General features: G+C 38.6%; 3 protein-coding genes across 8 annotated transcripts in view; 1 reads left to right on the top strand and 2 right to left on the bottom strand.

The window, feature by feature from the left end:
• LOC114526808 (neurogenic locus notch homolog protein 1-like) overlaps window positions 1–14945 on the top strand; it is a 38716-nt gene that overhangs the window by 9313 nt on the left and 14458 nt on the right. The window contains exons 20-23 of one of the 6 annotated variants that reach the window (XM_028548328.1): window positions 5563–5636; window positions 6326–6445; window positions 9332–9440; window positions 10608–10839. The gene's annotated coding sequence lies outside the window, so the exon portion shown is untranslated. Of the gene's footprint in view, window positions 1–2705; window positions 2802–3083; window positions 3129–5562; window positions 5637–6325; window positions 6446–9331; window positions 9441–10425; window positions 10513–10607; window positions 10840–11422; window positions 11565–11651; window positions 11727–14945 lie in introns of those variants that run through there. The other 5 variants (XM_028548324.1, XM_028548326.1, XM_028548327.1 and 2 more) reach the window with 5 other exon arrangements.
• Window positions 1074–8000, bottom strand: LOC114526809. The gene is made up of 14 exons (XM_028548330.1): window positions 7786–8000; window positions 5686–5742; window positions 5430–5564; window positions 5188–5349; window positions 4941–5058; window positions 4641–4753; window positions 4466–4537; window positions 4029–4256; window positions 3631–3795; window positions 3322–3501; window positions 3071–3214; window positions 2687–2940; window positions 1813–2389; window positions 1074–1513 (listed from the first exon to the last, which is right to left on the bottom strand). Exons 1-14 carry the CDS (start codon window positions 7886–7888, stop codon window positions 1404–1406), a joined length of 2418 nt encoding a protein of 805 aa, XP_028404131.1. The 5' UTR covers window positions 7889–8000; the 3' UTR covers window positions 1074–1403.
• On the bottom strand, window positions 9108–14865 carry LOC114526811. The gene is made up of 16 exons (XM_028548331.1): window positions 14570–14865; window positions 13981–14037; window positions 13727–13861; window positions 13476–13637; window positions 13235–13352; window positions 12958–13070; window positions 12794–12865; window positions 12326–12553; window positions 11993–12157; window positions 11630–11809; window positions 11410–11553; window positions 11028–11281; window positions 10306–10549; window positions 9946–10056; window positions 9649–9762; window positions 9108–9416 (listed from the first exon to the last, which is right to left on the bottom strand). The coding sequence occupies exons 1-16, from the start codon at window positions 14670–14672 to the stop codon at window positions 9304–9306; spliced, it is 2313 nt and encodes a 770-aa protein (XP_028404132.1). The 5' UTR covers window positions 14673–14865; the 3' UTR covers window positions 9108–9303.

Below are 14945 nucleotides of genomic sequence, written 5' to 3'. Positions count from 1 at the left end.
ACAATTATATCATTCGTTCTCCTTACATCTATGGCCAATGGCCAACTAGTATGTAGCTTCGCCTCGTTGGCTATCAGCTCGTATACCACTTGAGCTTATGGTATAATTGTTAATTATATCCTACCTAAAATGTACGATGCAAATTGGGTACAATTACAGGCAGTTGATAAGCCAAATGTCTTTTGAAACGATTGTTTTTTAAAAGGTGCAAAGTATTGGGAACATATCACAGTGAACATAAGGTCACATATCGCTGGGCGGTGACTTCAATGCATGAACTGCCATGAAGCGCTATTTCTCAAGAACGCGACCATGCGTGTGTTTGAAGAGTTAATACATCTAACGGATCATGCGTTTTTGGCTTATTATAATGCAGTATTTCTTTTGATAAACTATGTACCAGAGAAGCTAATAGCCTTCTTTATCTTATATTCGTAGTATAACTACTTTGATTCAGGGTAACCATCTATAAGTGCGATGCTAAACCATCTAAGCGCGATGTTTGCTTGACATGCAGCGCCTGAGCGCCTTCCAACCGCTTTCTACTGTGAAATGATCATATATTCGTGGGCACCAGCCATCATAGGCTGAAATTTTGCTGAACTTTGCTATAATTTATACCACAAACAGTCTCTTTTACCAGAAGGCAATATATCATTCAGTCATCTGCTGCCTAGCTTACGTTTTCTATCACACTGCAGTTTACAAACTCACCAAGTTCTTTGTCTCTGGGCACAGGATTTGCTTGGGTCGACGAGGTTGCAAGAATAACGACCAAGATGGTCATAAAAGCCGCAAAACTTTGTAGAAACATTGTCCCTGCTGGAAATTTTTTTAAGCTATAAATATTCAGGCGTATATCCAAGACGCCGAATTGCTGTATTGATTTGTGCTCTCGAGCAGACAGGCAGGCGTGTAATGATAGCTGGATAATGATTTGTTTTCCACTTCAAACGTTTCGTAGCGAAACGAAGCGAATATCACTACCGCCAGTTAAACAAATAAGCTTTGTTTTCGAAGAGTACACCATGATAGCAAAGTGAATTATGCAACAGAATGAACAGATCAATATTAAAGCGAGATCTTAATATTATTTTATGTTTTGGATGTGCAAAACCCACAGATTGGATTGATGGATGAAGATTTCGCATTTAGTTTACATTGATATGAATCTAATTTTGTACGTTTTTCTCCAGACATTTAGTGCAATTACCTAAGTTTAACATTTTACAACACTTTTTACAGTTGACATACATAGATAAAATTTGCCCCATATAAGTCATATTCACCATGCGTTTTGCCAAGCGCCTAACTTAAATACCTACAAGAGTAGTTCGTGATAGTTCACTTAAAAAACGAAATTGTTTTCAACTGCTAGCAGCAGACATAATATGCTTCGTAGTTCAACATTCTTGACAGCTTTTCATGCAGTTCACCTTCATCCATTCTGGATTCTTTCCACACTCTCCTGTGCTCGCCCAGCCTGGGCATCTTACATCATTGTCGCTGCAACCTTGAAGGAAACATTAAAATTGAACTATCCTCGCTCGAAACTGTAGGGGGATTGGTCAATCAAGCTGTATTGACTAATTGTGTGTGGTCTTTGTAAGAACATTTAGGTCTTATAGGAAATTATACATGTTTCCGTCTTTATTTTTCACATTTCACAACATTTCGTGACAATTTTATTTTAAGTTGTAAATTCCTAGTTTTAGAGTCGGATTGTGTCATCCTTTGTCGATAAGAATTCACTCTGATATGGATGCAGAAATCACACTGAAACTTATACCACAATCCCCAAGATCTACTTACTTTGTTGGACAGTCGTAGGTTGTGCTGTTGGTGCTGGCAATTGAGTTGTTTTAGTCGCCTCTGTTGGCGTACACAGTCCACAACTTACTCTGCAGTTTAAGTGCATGTATCCTGGATTATCAGAACACTGATTATCTTTAGCCCATTGTTGACAGTTACTGTTGTCATCCTTGCAGATTTCTGGTAATTGAGTTGTTTTAGTCGTCTTTGGTGGCGTACACAGTCCACAACTTACTCTGCAGTTTAAGTGCATGTATCCTGGATTATCAGAACACTGATTATCTTTAGCCCATTGCTGACAGTTCGTGTTGTCATCCTTGCATTTTTCTGGTAATTGAGTTGTCTTTGGTAGTGGAGTTGTTTTAGCCGCCTCTGGTGTTGTGCACACTCCACAACTCACTCTGCAGTTTAAGTGCATGTATCCTGGATTGTCAGAACACTGGTTATTGTTAGCCCAGTGTTGACAGTTCGTGTTGCTATCCTTGCATTCGTACCCTGAACAAGCGCCATTGTCAATGTAAATGTCATCTAAGGCAGTATCCGAGTAACCTTTACCAATTTCAGCTTCGAAGATAAGCTGTGGAGAGCATTTAGTCAAAGACGTTAGACGACGTAATTTTCATAGACGACGTAATTATGAAAAAAGCAAAGGTGAATGCATGAATGGTTGGGAAAGAAGACGAAAGATAAGAGGGGGATGATACAGTGATAGATGGATGGATTAATGGATTAATGAGCGGATTTATGAATTGATTAATAATGGATTAAATGGATTGATGGAAAGATGATGAGACGAGAAATAGGGACAAATATTGATCGATTGTAAAAAGGTGGGAGCTAAAAACAGATTGAAATCAACAACAAATTCACTAACTTGAAATTTTCCTTTCCAGTCCAGAGTGACGTCAGCACTATGCCAATTTTCGCCTTGGTTCCCAGTCTTCGTAAACAAGATCAACCGACCCTTACCCTCTGGGACCAGATACAGCGTGAGTTTGCCAATATTTTCTCCATACATGTTGTAATAGAACCTCATACACTGACGCGTTGTGAACTGCAGCGATTTGCTCACAAGCAATGCTTTGTCACCCGCCTGTCGGTGGGACGATTCCACGTAAACATAGTTTCCTGTAAATTGAAAAACTTTTAGCTGGAATTTTACATTGTATTCCACTTTTGAGGAACTTGTTATCCTTTGTATTCATACACGATAGAATCCGTGGCAAATGGTGTAAATACATCAACGGTATTATTTCACCTTTGCCTTGCAGTGTATGATCACCCTGTGGTCCAGTATTCATCGTCTGAGTTGAACCGCTGTGCTGTGTCCATGGTATCAACCCCGGGTTACCAGCAGTAAACCATATATTCCAGCCACCTTCGAAGTCTGTATCATATTTTCCTGAAAAGATAAAACAGGTTAACGTTTACTAGCTAAAATATTTCACTGTCGAGCTTACGTGAAGTTGTGAAATAGACCAAACAAAAATGAAATGGTCGCAGTCTTACCCATATTACATCTTTTACCCAGGCAAGTGGAAAGATCATCGCTTGCCCCGATGCAAGCTTTGCCACCATTACTTGGAGCGGGTCTGTTACATTGTCTGGTTCGTCTGTGTTTACCCTCGTCGCAAGTTTTTGAACAAGTTCCCCACGAAGACCACAAACCCCAGTTGCCATGAACCGGAGCTGAAAAGTGAGTGAAATTGATAATTCCAGGTTTAATTGTAGGAACTGAGTAAATTGATTCTGGTTTGGCTATAATTTGTAAACAATTTGCCCAAAAGATTAGAAGGATATTTTGTCGATCCACTGTACCTGGGCATTCTGAGCTGGAACATTTGACATACTCTGATTCAATTCCGTACGCGTTTGTGTTGCTTGGACACTCGGCTCGATTTTCCCTGAAGCAGAATCTTTGACGTTCTTTAAAGCACGAATCATCGCATTCTGTCCAGTCTGACCAACTCGATATTGTTTGAGCTAAAAGATATGAATCACATTTCTAAAGGTCTGTCCACAAGATGCAGTTTTATCAGATCCAATTTCGCTTTTGATGGATGCTTTATAGTCTGTGGCCTCACAATATCTATTGGCAGTAAATGAATACAACTGCTTTATCATGAACAGACTATATTCCATATGTCAGAAGTGAATTGGATCCGAAAAAGAGGCTTCTGACGGTGAACTCCGCGTACAGAAGAAACTTTACTCACTTTCAGAGGATGTTCTGCAATCGTAGAGTGCATTTATCTCCTCTATATCAAGGTTAGTGAAGTCCTCAGCATCGCCAATCTTTTTTGTGGGATCAAGGGAAACAATTGTGGTTGCTCCTTTTATGCCAAATGCTGTGGAACTATAATGCATCAGACTTCTCAGGTCGTAATCTTTCTTCATCTTATCAATTGCTCCATGGCTGTACATTGCAAATTGATCGTGAAGATCTGATAATAAAAATCAGTGAAGTCTGATGAACAAGTGAAAGCTGATTGCTTCGGATGATGGATGGAGACGAAACCTTGAAAATATTCGTCACTAGTTCCTGTGCTTTCTACGTCTATGATATAATTCTTTGAACACTACAGAAGACTTGGACAGATATTTTTACAGCAATAGTGCAACCAAAAACCTAGCTTTTGGATCTTTAACTCACCGACTGGAATATTCTGCCAAAGAATTGTTATGTATCTGTTCCTGTCATTCCTGCTTTGTTCATGGAAGAATCCTGAGGTTCGATGAATTTGAAAACAAAAAAACAACGTTAAGCGAGTATGAGAGGAAAATCCAGCAAACAAACAAACAAACAAACAAAGACATCACGTGCTCACCCATGCAATGTGTCATTTCATGCAGAGCTATAGACACCCATTCACAACCTTCGCCAATTGACAATGTCTGGCCACCAGATTGAGCATAAGCTCTGCCAATTGTCGAAAAACATCTAGAAAAGAAAGCTGATGTATTATCTGGCTTGGATTGAATCATTATCATGCGGTATTTAACTATATAAACTTTAGTAAGTACATTTGTTTTCTATTTCTCTAATCCCTAACGAAACAAAAGCGGTTGTGGAAGTGTCTTTTTACTGATTCTGAATGCTTCATGCATGCACGGCGTGTATTTTTTACCCGTCAGCTTTCTTGAAATGAACGTAATGTTTCTGTGAGGTGTAAGGCACCCATCTGACGCAAGTCTTGGCGTGTATTATGTCCATTGCCTTTTGAATTGCTTCTCTTGCTTTTAGCGCTGTCAAAACAAATATTCATCACACAAATGATCAGAGAATATGACTTACTTCTGTATTCGTATTTGATAGTATTCGTATATATTAATCGTTGTTTTAGGCTGTTTCAGTTTTACAGTATATACACTTACATAGTCCAGGGTCTATAAAATATGGAATTCTCCGCGTAGTCCAAATAGCTTTACGTCTGTGCATGGCGTTTCTTTTACGACGGAATGATTCAGTTTTTTTAATATCCGAAAGTTCCCTCTTATTCATAACGATGTCTCCTTCGAACAGCAAATTTTGATTTTCTATCAAGTTTGAAAGAATTCAGAGATCAGACATGTGTTTATTAAAACGTTATTCTATGAGTGTGTTTGTGTGGAATTACCCTCGTTAATAGTGTTGATAACGTTATCGGAATTTAGACCCCTTTTCTTCAAACGATATTCCGTTTTCCATCGTTTGTGCAAACTGTTCACCATGAGAATTCTGTCAAACATCTTTCCTTCGTTCTTATGCAGATCTAAAGAAGATGATAACGGACCAAGCCTGGTTTTATTGCGTGTATTTGGTCTTTTTGGATTGAATTTACGCGGTGAGTTGACAATTCTTTGTGTACAAAAGCCAATCATTTCATATTATACCTTTAATTTTATCGTTTATTTCTCGCTTGAAAACCTCTTCATCTTGATATTTGAGATCTATTGTCGCAAAAATTGGCAGTTAGATACAGTATTATAGAGCCCCTATATAGAGAGGTACAGAAGCCTCGGGTTGTGCTAAATTTTGGTGTGATTTTCATTGATCGCTGGTTCTTAACACTCTTAGGAGGATTGAGAGATTGGCGATCAAACTCAAACGAGAATTTCGACTCTGGTATGAGTGTGAAAATTAGCATGTATAGTCGCCATGTCGTACGCAACAAATCGTGAGAAATTGTTGCCAGGCGAGCAGTTCCTATAGGCAGCTGTCTGCTGTATGTATATTTCTACGATGACTAAAAAACATCGTAATTGATAAAGAAAACTAATTAGTACTTTTAATTGTCTTGAAGATTAATACTGACTCGCAATCAAAATAATCATAAAGACCGCCGTAAGAATTGGTCTGGTAAAAATACCAGGCTAAACGTGGACGCTTTTTGCGGTCACAAATGCGAAGTGATGCGACTAAAGTAATTGTGCATTTATTCAAAGATTTACTTCATGCAAGACGCCCTGTAGTTATATTGTCGGCTGTGTGTATTTTCTAAATCAGTATGACTGAAAGATATTTGTTTTGTAGGCATCGTATGATCCATAAATCAAAACCTTCTCACAGTTTTACGAGACAAGGTCTGATAACTACTAGCAACGAACAAAACCTCACTCTGGCTAAAAAAATACTTTTCATGTTACAATATAGGTATGTCTCCCAAGGTGAGATTCTCTTCTTTATTCCATGCAGGGGTTTTGTCTTTCTAATTAAATGGTCTATTAATTTTTCAAAGCTATTCATAAGCGGCCTCCGCGAGATATATATTATGATATTAACAACAGTAGGTGATGAAGACGGTCGTTTGCTGTTTCAATCTCTCATATATTATATGCATCCACCCAAGCGAGTCGTGCATACGTAATTTTATCCCCGAGCAAAGCAGAAGGTGCAAAGGTACTCGTAAAAGATGCGGAGAAAAAGAAAATTAATCCACAAGTATAAATAGGTCAGCGCGTTGAAAGTATTGAATTCTAGACGTGCTTCCAAATTTTATCCCAAATCATTGCATGATCACACGCAGGCAAGGTTGGTTATGCTTGCGTCTTTTTCGGCTGGAAATCTCTGCGTTGATTTTTATGTTCACGCTCAGATATCTATGCTTGAAGTTGTTGCCGTTGTTGATTTCATTTCTGTCCGAACTTCGACTCCTATATGCGCTAAATCGTTCGCAAAGTATGAAACTCTATCTACTATGAACTACTATGAAAGATACCGAATCTTAGTAGAAAACAATCTTGGTGCTTGCGCTAAATTTCGAAACAGTCGCAATACGAATGTAAAAGATGATTAATGTGCTATTGTGTTGTTTCCATGAGGCGTGATGAAGCGTTATATCGGCTTCGCTACTCATGTATTAACTAGGCCTAATCCTGAAGAACAAATAATACCGATTTTCCGCATTGGATCAATCATGCGTCAACCGATCCAAGAGTCTTCGTATGATTAAAGGATTATTTGGCTTAAAAAACATTAATCCATGCCAGAGCAACTTGACAGTGACAGACAAACCGTTAAACCAGTTGAGAACACTGCAATCTGATGTATATAGTCCTGGAAGCATGTCTGACGATTTAGACGTCAAATCATTGATGCGCAATACCTGTCTGAAAGCGCTTGAACTACGCTGTGAATCAATGAACATATAGTATAGTGTTGACACGGTGGTGTATAGATCATCTGGTGTTAAGATCTCCTCTGTAAAGTTCGCTAGCACTATTCGTTTTTGAAACTAATACTTGGCATGCCTTTAACAGATCAAGGTTATTGTCAACATTATGCATAACTTTATACTCTCGGAGTAACTCAAATTCATCAACGAATGTATATTAGGAACTTGTCATAACTTTGGTAAATACTTTAAAACTATACCACCAACTCGATAGTTCAACTAAAATACGTATTGTGTGCAACCAGCATTTCTCTAAGTACGGAGAAATAATGTTAAATAAGTCTATCATTTTGTCTTTCAATGTCATTCGTATACATACCTATATTCCTGTCATCTGGGACAGGATTTCCTTGAACATATAAACTTGCAAATATCACAGTGGAGATTGCAAAAAAAGCCGAAATACTTTTCAGAATCAACATCGTTCAGTTTGACTCTTTCGCTGAGCTTTCGGACCAGGCGCTCGTGAGATCAGCGCGTTTGCTATGTACTATTCAACGTCCAACCTGCAGATAATCGTTGTGCTGGCTAACTCAAGCGGCGCACTGACTGGTTGGTGATTCTGTCGATCTTAAAATCCACCTCGCAACAATAAATTTGAAATTCAAACGCCCACAGCCCTGCTGTGATTGGCTGTCAGTCGAATCATGTCGGTAAATGCATGCATGTGGTAATTTTTAAACCCCCGTTGAACTACGAAATTGCATGAGCTAAGATTTGTATGTAAGATTTATAAAATTCATATATTCAGGATGAATTTTGGAAGACTTTAAACGTATTAATAGGAATCTTTTTTGAAGGCTGAGGCGATTTTTAAAATATATGTTTGGCTGTTATGATACCTGTTGTATGGAAAACTAATTGAACAGAATAACTTAATTCTTTCAAGCTATGCCCAGCTGAGATAGACATCAATGTTTGATGATATGAATGTTAATACAAGTTATGAACGTTTGTGTACATTTTAAAGTACATATCCAAGAAATTTTTTATCCAAGTTACGTGATTTCATGATATACTTTCAACCATATCAAGACAAAGCTTTTTATTCTGGAACACAATCGATATCCCTCAAAACAATATTGATATATACTCTATGCCAACAGCGAGCTTTCTACTGTTAACTGCTGGGGATTTTTATTAACATTCGTTTTGTTAATCAGTTTATCGCGATAACAAAGCTGACTAGTAACGTTTATATTTAATTGAATTTAATTAATATTTGTTTTTATGTTAGATGAAATTATGTTTTTAGGCAGTATATGTTTTGCAAATGCTGTATTTTATGATTTATTGATGTGTGTGGGAATATGAACGTCGCTTCAAAGCTGTGTGTTTAAAATTTATTGAGAAACGTGCAAATTTAAATAGCAAAAGAAGTCGTTGACCCGTGTGGATAAGGGTCATATATCTCTTTCAATTAATCAATATATGAAGTAATGAAGAGTCTATATCGATATATTTTGCAGTTTGCACGCACGTCTTTATAATCCATAGGGAATGAATGTTTTCAGTTAGACCCATGCAAGCAATCGTGATTTAGTGAAAATGTTCGTAGTAGTTTATCTTTATTGTTGAAAAAGGACGATATTGATAGCTGTAAAGTTTCAAATTTGTGAAATACACAAGCTATTGTAGAAGAGAATTACACGATAAACCAACAGTACTAAGGCTAACTGTAAAAATGTCGTATATTGTTCTCAGTGTAACTCTGCAAACGTTCTGTCACTCAAAGAAGCAACGTCAGATGTTATTAGGGCATTTTCTATTTCGCTTTGCCTAAGTTATTAACCAAAAACAGTTTTTTAGAAGGTGCGAAGCACGCACATACATAAGTTTAACATTTTTTACAACTCTTTTTGCAGTTGGCTGTCATCCATACTGGATTTTTCTCACATTCCCCAATCCCCGCCCAACGTGGGCATTCTGAATTTCCGTCTGAACACGGACCTGAGAGAATATTTCAAGAAAAATGTAAGTAATACTCAAATTGTAGTAAAACAACAAAGAGTCATGTTAACACAAGCCTATATGGCCGCTGGGGAGGCCGGGGGTCGCTTTTCCATTAGAAATAGTGCAGAAAGTCAACCATCTTGATAGACGAGATGCCCTCAAGACAAAGTGCTTCCTATGATAATTTACTCCAGACACGTATGTAAGCTAGAAGGAGTCGAATGCTTACTTGGACAACCAGTACAAGACTGTTTACAGACGATCATTAAATCAGGATGTGTTTTGCAATAGCCATCTTTTGCCCAAACATTACATTGGATCCTGGGATATTTGTCTTTGCAATCTAAATGAAATCAGAGTGCTGAGTATACCGTTTTTCGGCATTTTCGACCATGCTCGAGTACCGTTTTTCGGCATATTCGACCATTTAACCAGCGTGGTTATCCATGTCAAAATATTTGACATCATAACCAAACACTAACCATGTAACCATGGTTATATTGTTTAATGTTTGACTCATTCTTACCTCCGCACAAGCCACAACTTGCTGCGCACTTCGTGCTCATAAATCCTTGATTTTTTTGGCATTCGCCATTTTGTGACCAGTATTTACAATAGGTGTAGCTGTCTTCGCATTCTGAAGATGAAAACGAGCATTGTCAATAACAGAAAAAATGCTGTGCACGAACCCCCTGGATATAATAACTTTAATACTTCATGCATATCTTTTGTATAAGCCAGATTATATTCTATATAACTTTCTAGTTGTATCTTTGAGTGCTATACTAAATATAGATAGAAATATCTCTATCATTGCCTGCCTGCCATCGCACCCAACGCACCAACCCCTCCCCCACACACCCTGGGATTCCAAATATCTACTTACTTTGCGGGACAGTCATAGGTTGTGTCGGTTTAGGCGCCTTATGTGGCGTACACACTCCACAACTCACTCTGCAGTTTAGGTGCATGTATCCAGGACTTTTAGTACATTCGTTATTGTTAGCCCAGTGCTGACAGTTCGTGTTGCCATCCTTGCATTCGTACCCTGGACAAGCGCCTTTGTCGATGTAGATATCATCTAAGGCAGTATCCGAGTAACCTGGACCAATTTCGACCTCGAAAACGAGCTGTGGAGATTTTTTAGCGAAGATGAACTTAGTTTTTGTGTATTTTTCATGTTACAAGGCAAGCGATAGCAAACGACAAGGTGAAAGGAATGGACGGTTGGTTCGATGACAGTCGTGTGAAAGATAAGAGCGAAATATGTTTGATGGACAGAAAGCAAACGAAAGGGAAGATCTTTTAGATCTTTTGAAAGAAAAAAAGGTTGTTTTGGGAAGATTGAAGCGAGGATTCAAGCAGATGAATTAAAACGAAATATGATATTTTTTAGATTGGCGAGAGAAACGAAATGAACTAAAGATTGATTCCTTTAGAAAGGGGGAAGTAGGTTTTGATGGTTCTACGTGATTTGAGAGAATCATTTGAGGAAAACATAGTTTTCTTGAAAGGAGTCAGCGAGACAGAATGAAAGAATTTATGGCAGAAAAGGGGATTGAAAATCAACTAAGAAAGTAAAGATAAAAAAGAGACAAATTGACTAACTTGAAATTTTCCTTTCCAGTCCAGAGTGACGTCAGCACTATGCCAATCTTCTCCTTGGTTTCCAGACTTCATAAACAAGATAAACCAACCCTTACCCTCTGGGACAAGATACAACGTAAGTCTGCCAATATTAACTCCATACATGTTGTAATAGAAACTCATACACTGAGGCGTTGTGAACTGCAACGATTTGCTCACAAGTCTTGCTTTGTCACCTGCTCTCCTGTTAGACGACTCCACGTAAACATAGTTTCCTGTAAATTGAAAGACTTTTCGGGTGGAATTTTGCATTATTTTTTAGATTTTTAAGGATGCTGTTATCGATTTATCATACTGTGACTATTTGCTTACATGACAATATCCACCTAATAGCTATTTTTACCTTTTCCTTGCAGAGTATGGTCACCCTGTGGTCCAGTATTCATCGTCTTTGTTGAACCGCTGTGCTGTGTCCATGGTATCAACCCCTGGTTACCAGCAGTAAACCATATATTCCAGCCATCTTCGAAGTCTGTATCGTATTTTCCTGAAAGAAAGGTAAACTTCTAGTACCTAAAAGATGTCATTCCCAATCATCAGCGAATGTAGCCTATCATTCTTACCCATATTACATCTTCTGTTCAGGCAGGTGGAAAGATCATCGCCTGCGCCGATGCAAGCTTTGCCACCATTACTTGGAGCGGGTCTGTTACACTGTCTTGTTCGTCTGTGTTTACCTTCGTCGCAAGTTTTTGAACAAGTTCCCCACGAAGACCACAAACCCCAGTTGCCATGAACCGGAGCTAAAAAGTGAGTGAAATTGATAATTCCATGTTTAAGTAAAGCGGATTAATTGCATGTATACTAATTTGGTCTATCGTTGTGAACCTAACTTCAATTAGATAACTTAGTCAGTAGTCCAGTAGAGATTTTAAGGAACATACAGGATAACAAATCTCTCTGGTTTCGAGAGAATAGTTTGGTACCTGGACATTCTGAGCTGGGACATTTGACATACTCTGATTCAATTCCGTATACGTTTGTGTTGCTTGGACACTCGGCTCGATTTTCCCTGAAGCAGAATCTTTGACGTTCTTTAAAGCACGATTTATCGCATTCTGTCCAGACTGACCAACTTGACATTGCTTGAGCTACGAGATAAAAAGTTCGTTCGAATTTACCTATTCAACTCAGGGATGGATCCAGGAATCATGAATGGGACAAATGGGACACAGATGAGGGTCATACACCAGCCATATGACAGGGTCTACCATGTTTATTGGTAAAACCACCAGCTGATGGTGTGATACTTTCCTTACTTTTGGAGGATGTTTTGCAGTCGTAGAGTGCATTTATCTCCTCAATATCAAGGTTAGTGAAGTCCTCTGCATCGCCAATCTTTTTCGTGGGATCAAGGGATACAATTGTTGTTGCTCCTTTTATGCCAAATGCTGTGGAACTATAATGCATCAGACTTCTCAGGTCGTAATCTTTCTTCATCTTGTCAATTGTTCCATGACTGTACATTGCAAATTGATCGTGGAGATCTATTGAGACAAGTTGCCAGTAAATAGCCGTTAGTTTGGACGATGATAACACCGAACATACTGGAAACAGAACCTGTGCTCTTATTTATTGCTCTTCCATGATATAACTGACTATGGGCCCTACAGAAGACGTGCATGGACACGCAAATATTTCTTCTAGAAAATTGAAAATCTTTGAAAACTACAGAAGACTTGGACAGATATTTTTACAGGAATATCAGTTCAACCAAGCTAACTCACCCACTGGAATATTCTGCCAAAGAATTGTTATGTATCTGTTCCTGTCGTTCCTGCTTTGTTCATGGAAGAATCCTGAGATTCGATGAATTTGTAAACAAAACAAACAACGTTAAGCGAGTATGAGAGGAAAAGCCAGCAAACAAACAAACACATCACGTGCTCACCCATGCAATGTGTCATTTCGTGCAGAGCTATGGGAACCCATTCACAACCTTCGCCAATTGACAATGTTTGGCCACCAGATCGAGCGTAAGCTCTGCCAACTGTCGAAAAACATCTTGAAAAGGAAAGCTCATAATATGTTACTTCGGAATGACTATAGAGTTTAGTAAATACATTTGTTGTGTACTATAATATCTAACGAAACAAACTAACAAAAGCGGTTGTGGAAGTGTCTTTTTACTGATTCTGAATGCTTCATGCACGACGTGTATTTTTTACCCGTCAGCTTTCTTGAAATGAACGTAATGTTTCTGTGAGGTGTAAGGCACCCATCTGACGCAAGTCTTAGCGTGTATTATGTCCATTGCCTTTTGAATTGCTTCTCTTGCTTTTAGCGCTGTCAAAACAAATATTTATCACACATGATCAGAGAACTTAACCTTTTGAAGAGACTGTTCATAACTGATAAAGCTATCCATACGATTATAATTCTGGTAAATCATTGCTCTTATGCACTTACATAGTCCAGGGTCTATAAAATATGGAATTCTCCGCGTTGTCCAAATAGCTTTACGTCTGTGAATGGCGTTTCTTTTACGACGGAATGATTCACCTTTTTTGATATCTAAAAGTTCCTCCTGACCCATGGCGATATCTCCTTCGAACAACAAATTATCATCCCCTATCAAGTTCGTAAGAATTCATGCAGAGATCAGTCACGTATTGCTCTTTATTAAAACGTTATTCTACAGTGTCTTTGTGTGGATTTACCTTCGTTAACATTGTTGATAACATTATCAAAATTTAGACCCCTTTTCTTCAAACGATATTCCGTTTTCCATCGTTTGTGCAAGCTGTTCACCATGAGAATTCTGTCAAACATCTTTCCTTCATTCTTATGCAGATCTAAAGAAGATGATAACGGACCAAGCCTGGTTTTATTGCGTGTATTTGGTCCTTTTGGATTGATTTTACGGTGATTTAAGTTTCTGTTGTGTACAAAAGCCAAGCATTTCCTGTTATACCTTCAACTTTATCGTTTATTTCTCGCTTGAAAACCTCTTCATCCTGATATTTGAGATCTATTGTAGCACAAAAAAATTCTTGATATATGAACGGTGAAGATGGCTCGGTCTACGAATTTGGGGGCGGTTTTTTTGGATGAATTTCATCGTTGTTTGTATCTTTTCCGCTCTTCACCTCAGCATTTCCTCCCAGCAATAGACTATGACTACCTGTTGCTGCAAAGCGTGGTCGCGACATCTTATACTTCTATTTTGAGTGGGTCTGGTTGCTATTTAACCAGACTGCAACCGCAAAAGCACTAAGCATAGTTAAGCATGTAATGTAAGATGCGCAGCCCAGCGGATATCTCTCTCTTTACACGACACGGGTTAGTATATTATACAGTATATTATCCTGTCTGCCCGCGTACATCCATATTGGTTACGCCGAAGATCTCCGGCACAATACGGATGATGTATGCTTGTCAGCACAACGACGGACCAAGTTCAATTGATAACCGTTCACTGGCGGAATTTCGGCTTTTGAGAATACAAACAACGCACTCTGGTGTTTGGCGACTGTCTGCTAGGCTATTTATGCAATACTTACCCATATCTGCATCGCCTGCGAAAGGGATTCCCTGAACACTTAATTTTGCAAACGTAACGGCGAAGATAGCAGCAAAAGCCAGAATACGTTTCAGAAATGCCATCGTTGAATAGGATTTGCGCGTTAAGCTTTCGAGTCAAGCGCTCATGAGATAGAGCATCTGTGGTGTTGAATTCTGCGTTTGAACGGGAGGCAAGCGTTGTAGTGGCTAACTCAAGCAGCGAAAGTGGTCGGGAACCTGTCAATATCTCTCTTTTGAATTGGCCACAGCAGTGAATATGGAATTTAAACACTGCTTGTCCTGCATTTATTATAACATGGTATGTGTGGTAAACTTTGAACCCGTGTTGAATTACGGATTGAGTATCGGATTTGT

The sequence above is a fragment of the Dendronephthya gigantea genome, unplaced genomic scaffold (assembly GCF_004324835.1).
Source record: "Dendronephthya gigantea isolate DGI-Jeju-01 unplaced genomic scaffold, DenGig_1.0 000042F, whole genome shotgun sequence".
In the NCBI taxonomy this organism is placed as follows: Eukaryota; Metazoa; Cnidaria; class Anthozoa; order Malacalcyonacea; family Nephtheidae; genus Dendronephthya; species Dendronephthya gigantea.
This window is presented reverse-complemented; position numbering and strand designations above follow the sequence as displayed.

Excerpts from the sequence above, each read along its gene's own strand:
- LOC114526809 (XM_028548330.1), bottom strand. The coding sequence starts at position 7,888 with ATGTTGATTCTGAAAAGTATTTCGGCTTTTTTTGCAATCTCCACTGTG. Across the intron at positions 3,215-3,321 it reads GGGTAAAAGATGTAATATGG|GAAAATATGATACAGACTTC; the intron begins GTAAGACTGCGA and ends TTATCTTTTCAG. Across the intron at positions 2,941-3,070 it reads TCATACACTGCAAGGCAAAG|GAAACTATGTTTACGTGGAA; the intron begins GTGAAATAATAC and ends TTCAATTTACAG.
- LOC114526811 (XM_028548331.1), bottom strand. The coding sequence starts at position 14,672 with ATGGCATTTCTGAAACGTATTCTGGCTTTTGCTGCTATCTTCGCCGTT. Across the intron at positions 12,158-12,325 it reads CTGCAAAACATCCTCCAAAA|CTCAAGCAATGTCAAGTTGG; the intron begins GTAAGGAAAGTA and ends TTTATCTCGTAG. Across the intron at positions 11,554-11,629 it reads GAACAGAAGATGTAATATGG|GAAAATACGATACAGACTTC; the intron begins GTAAGAATGATA and ends CCTTTCTTTCAG.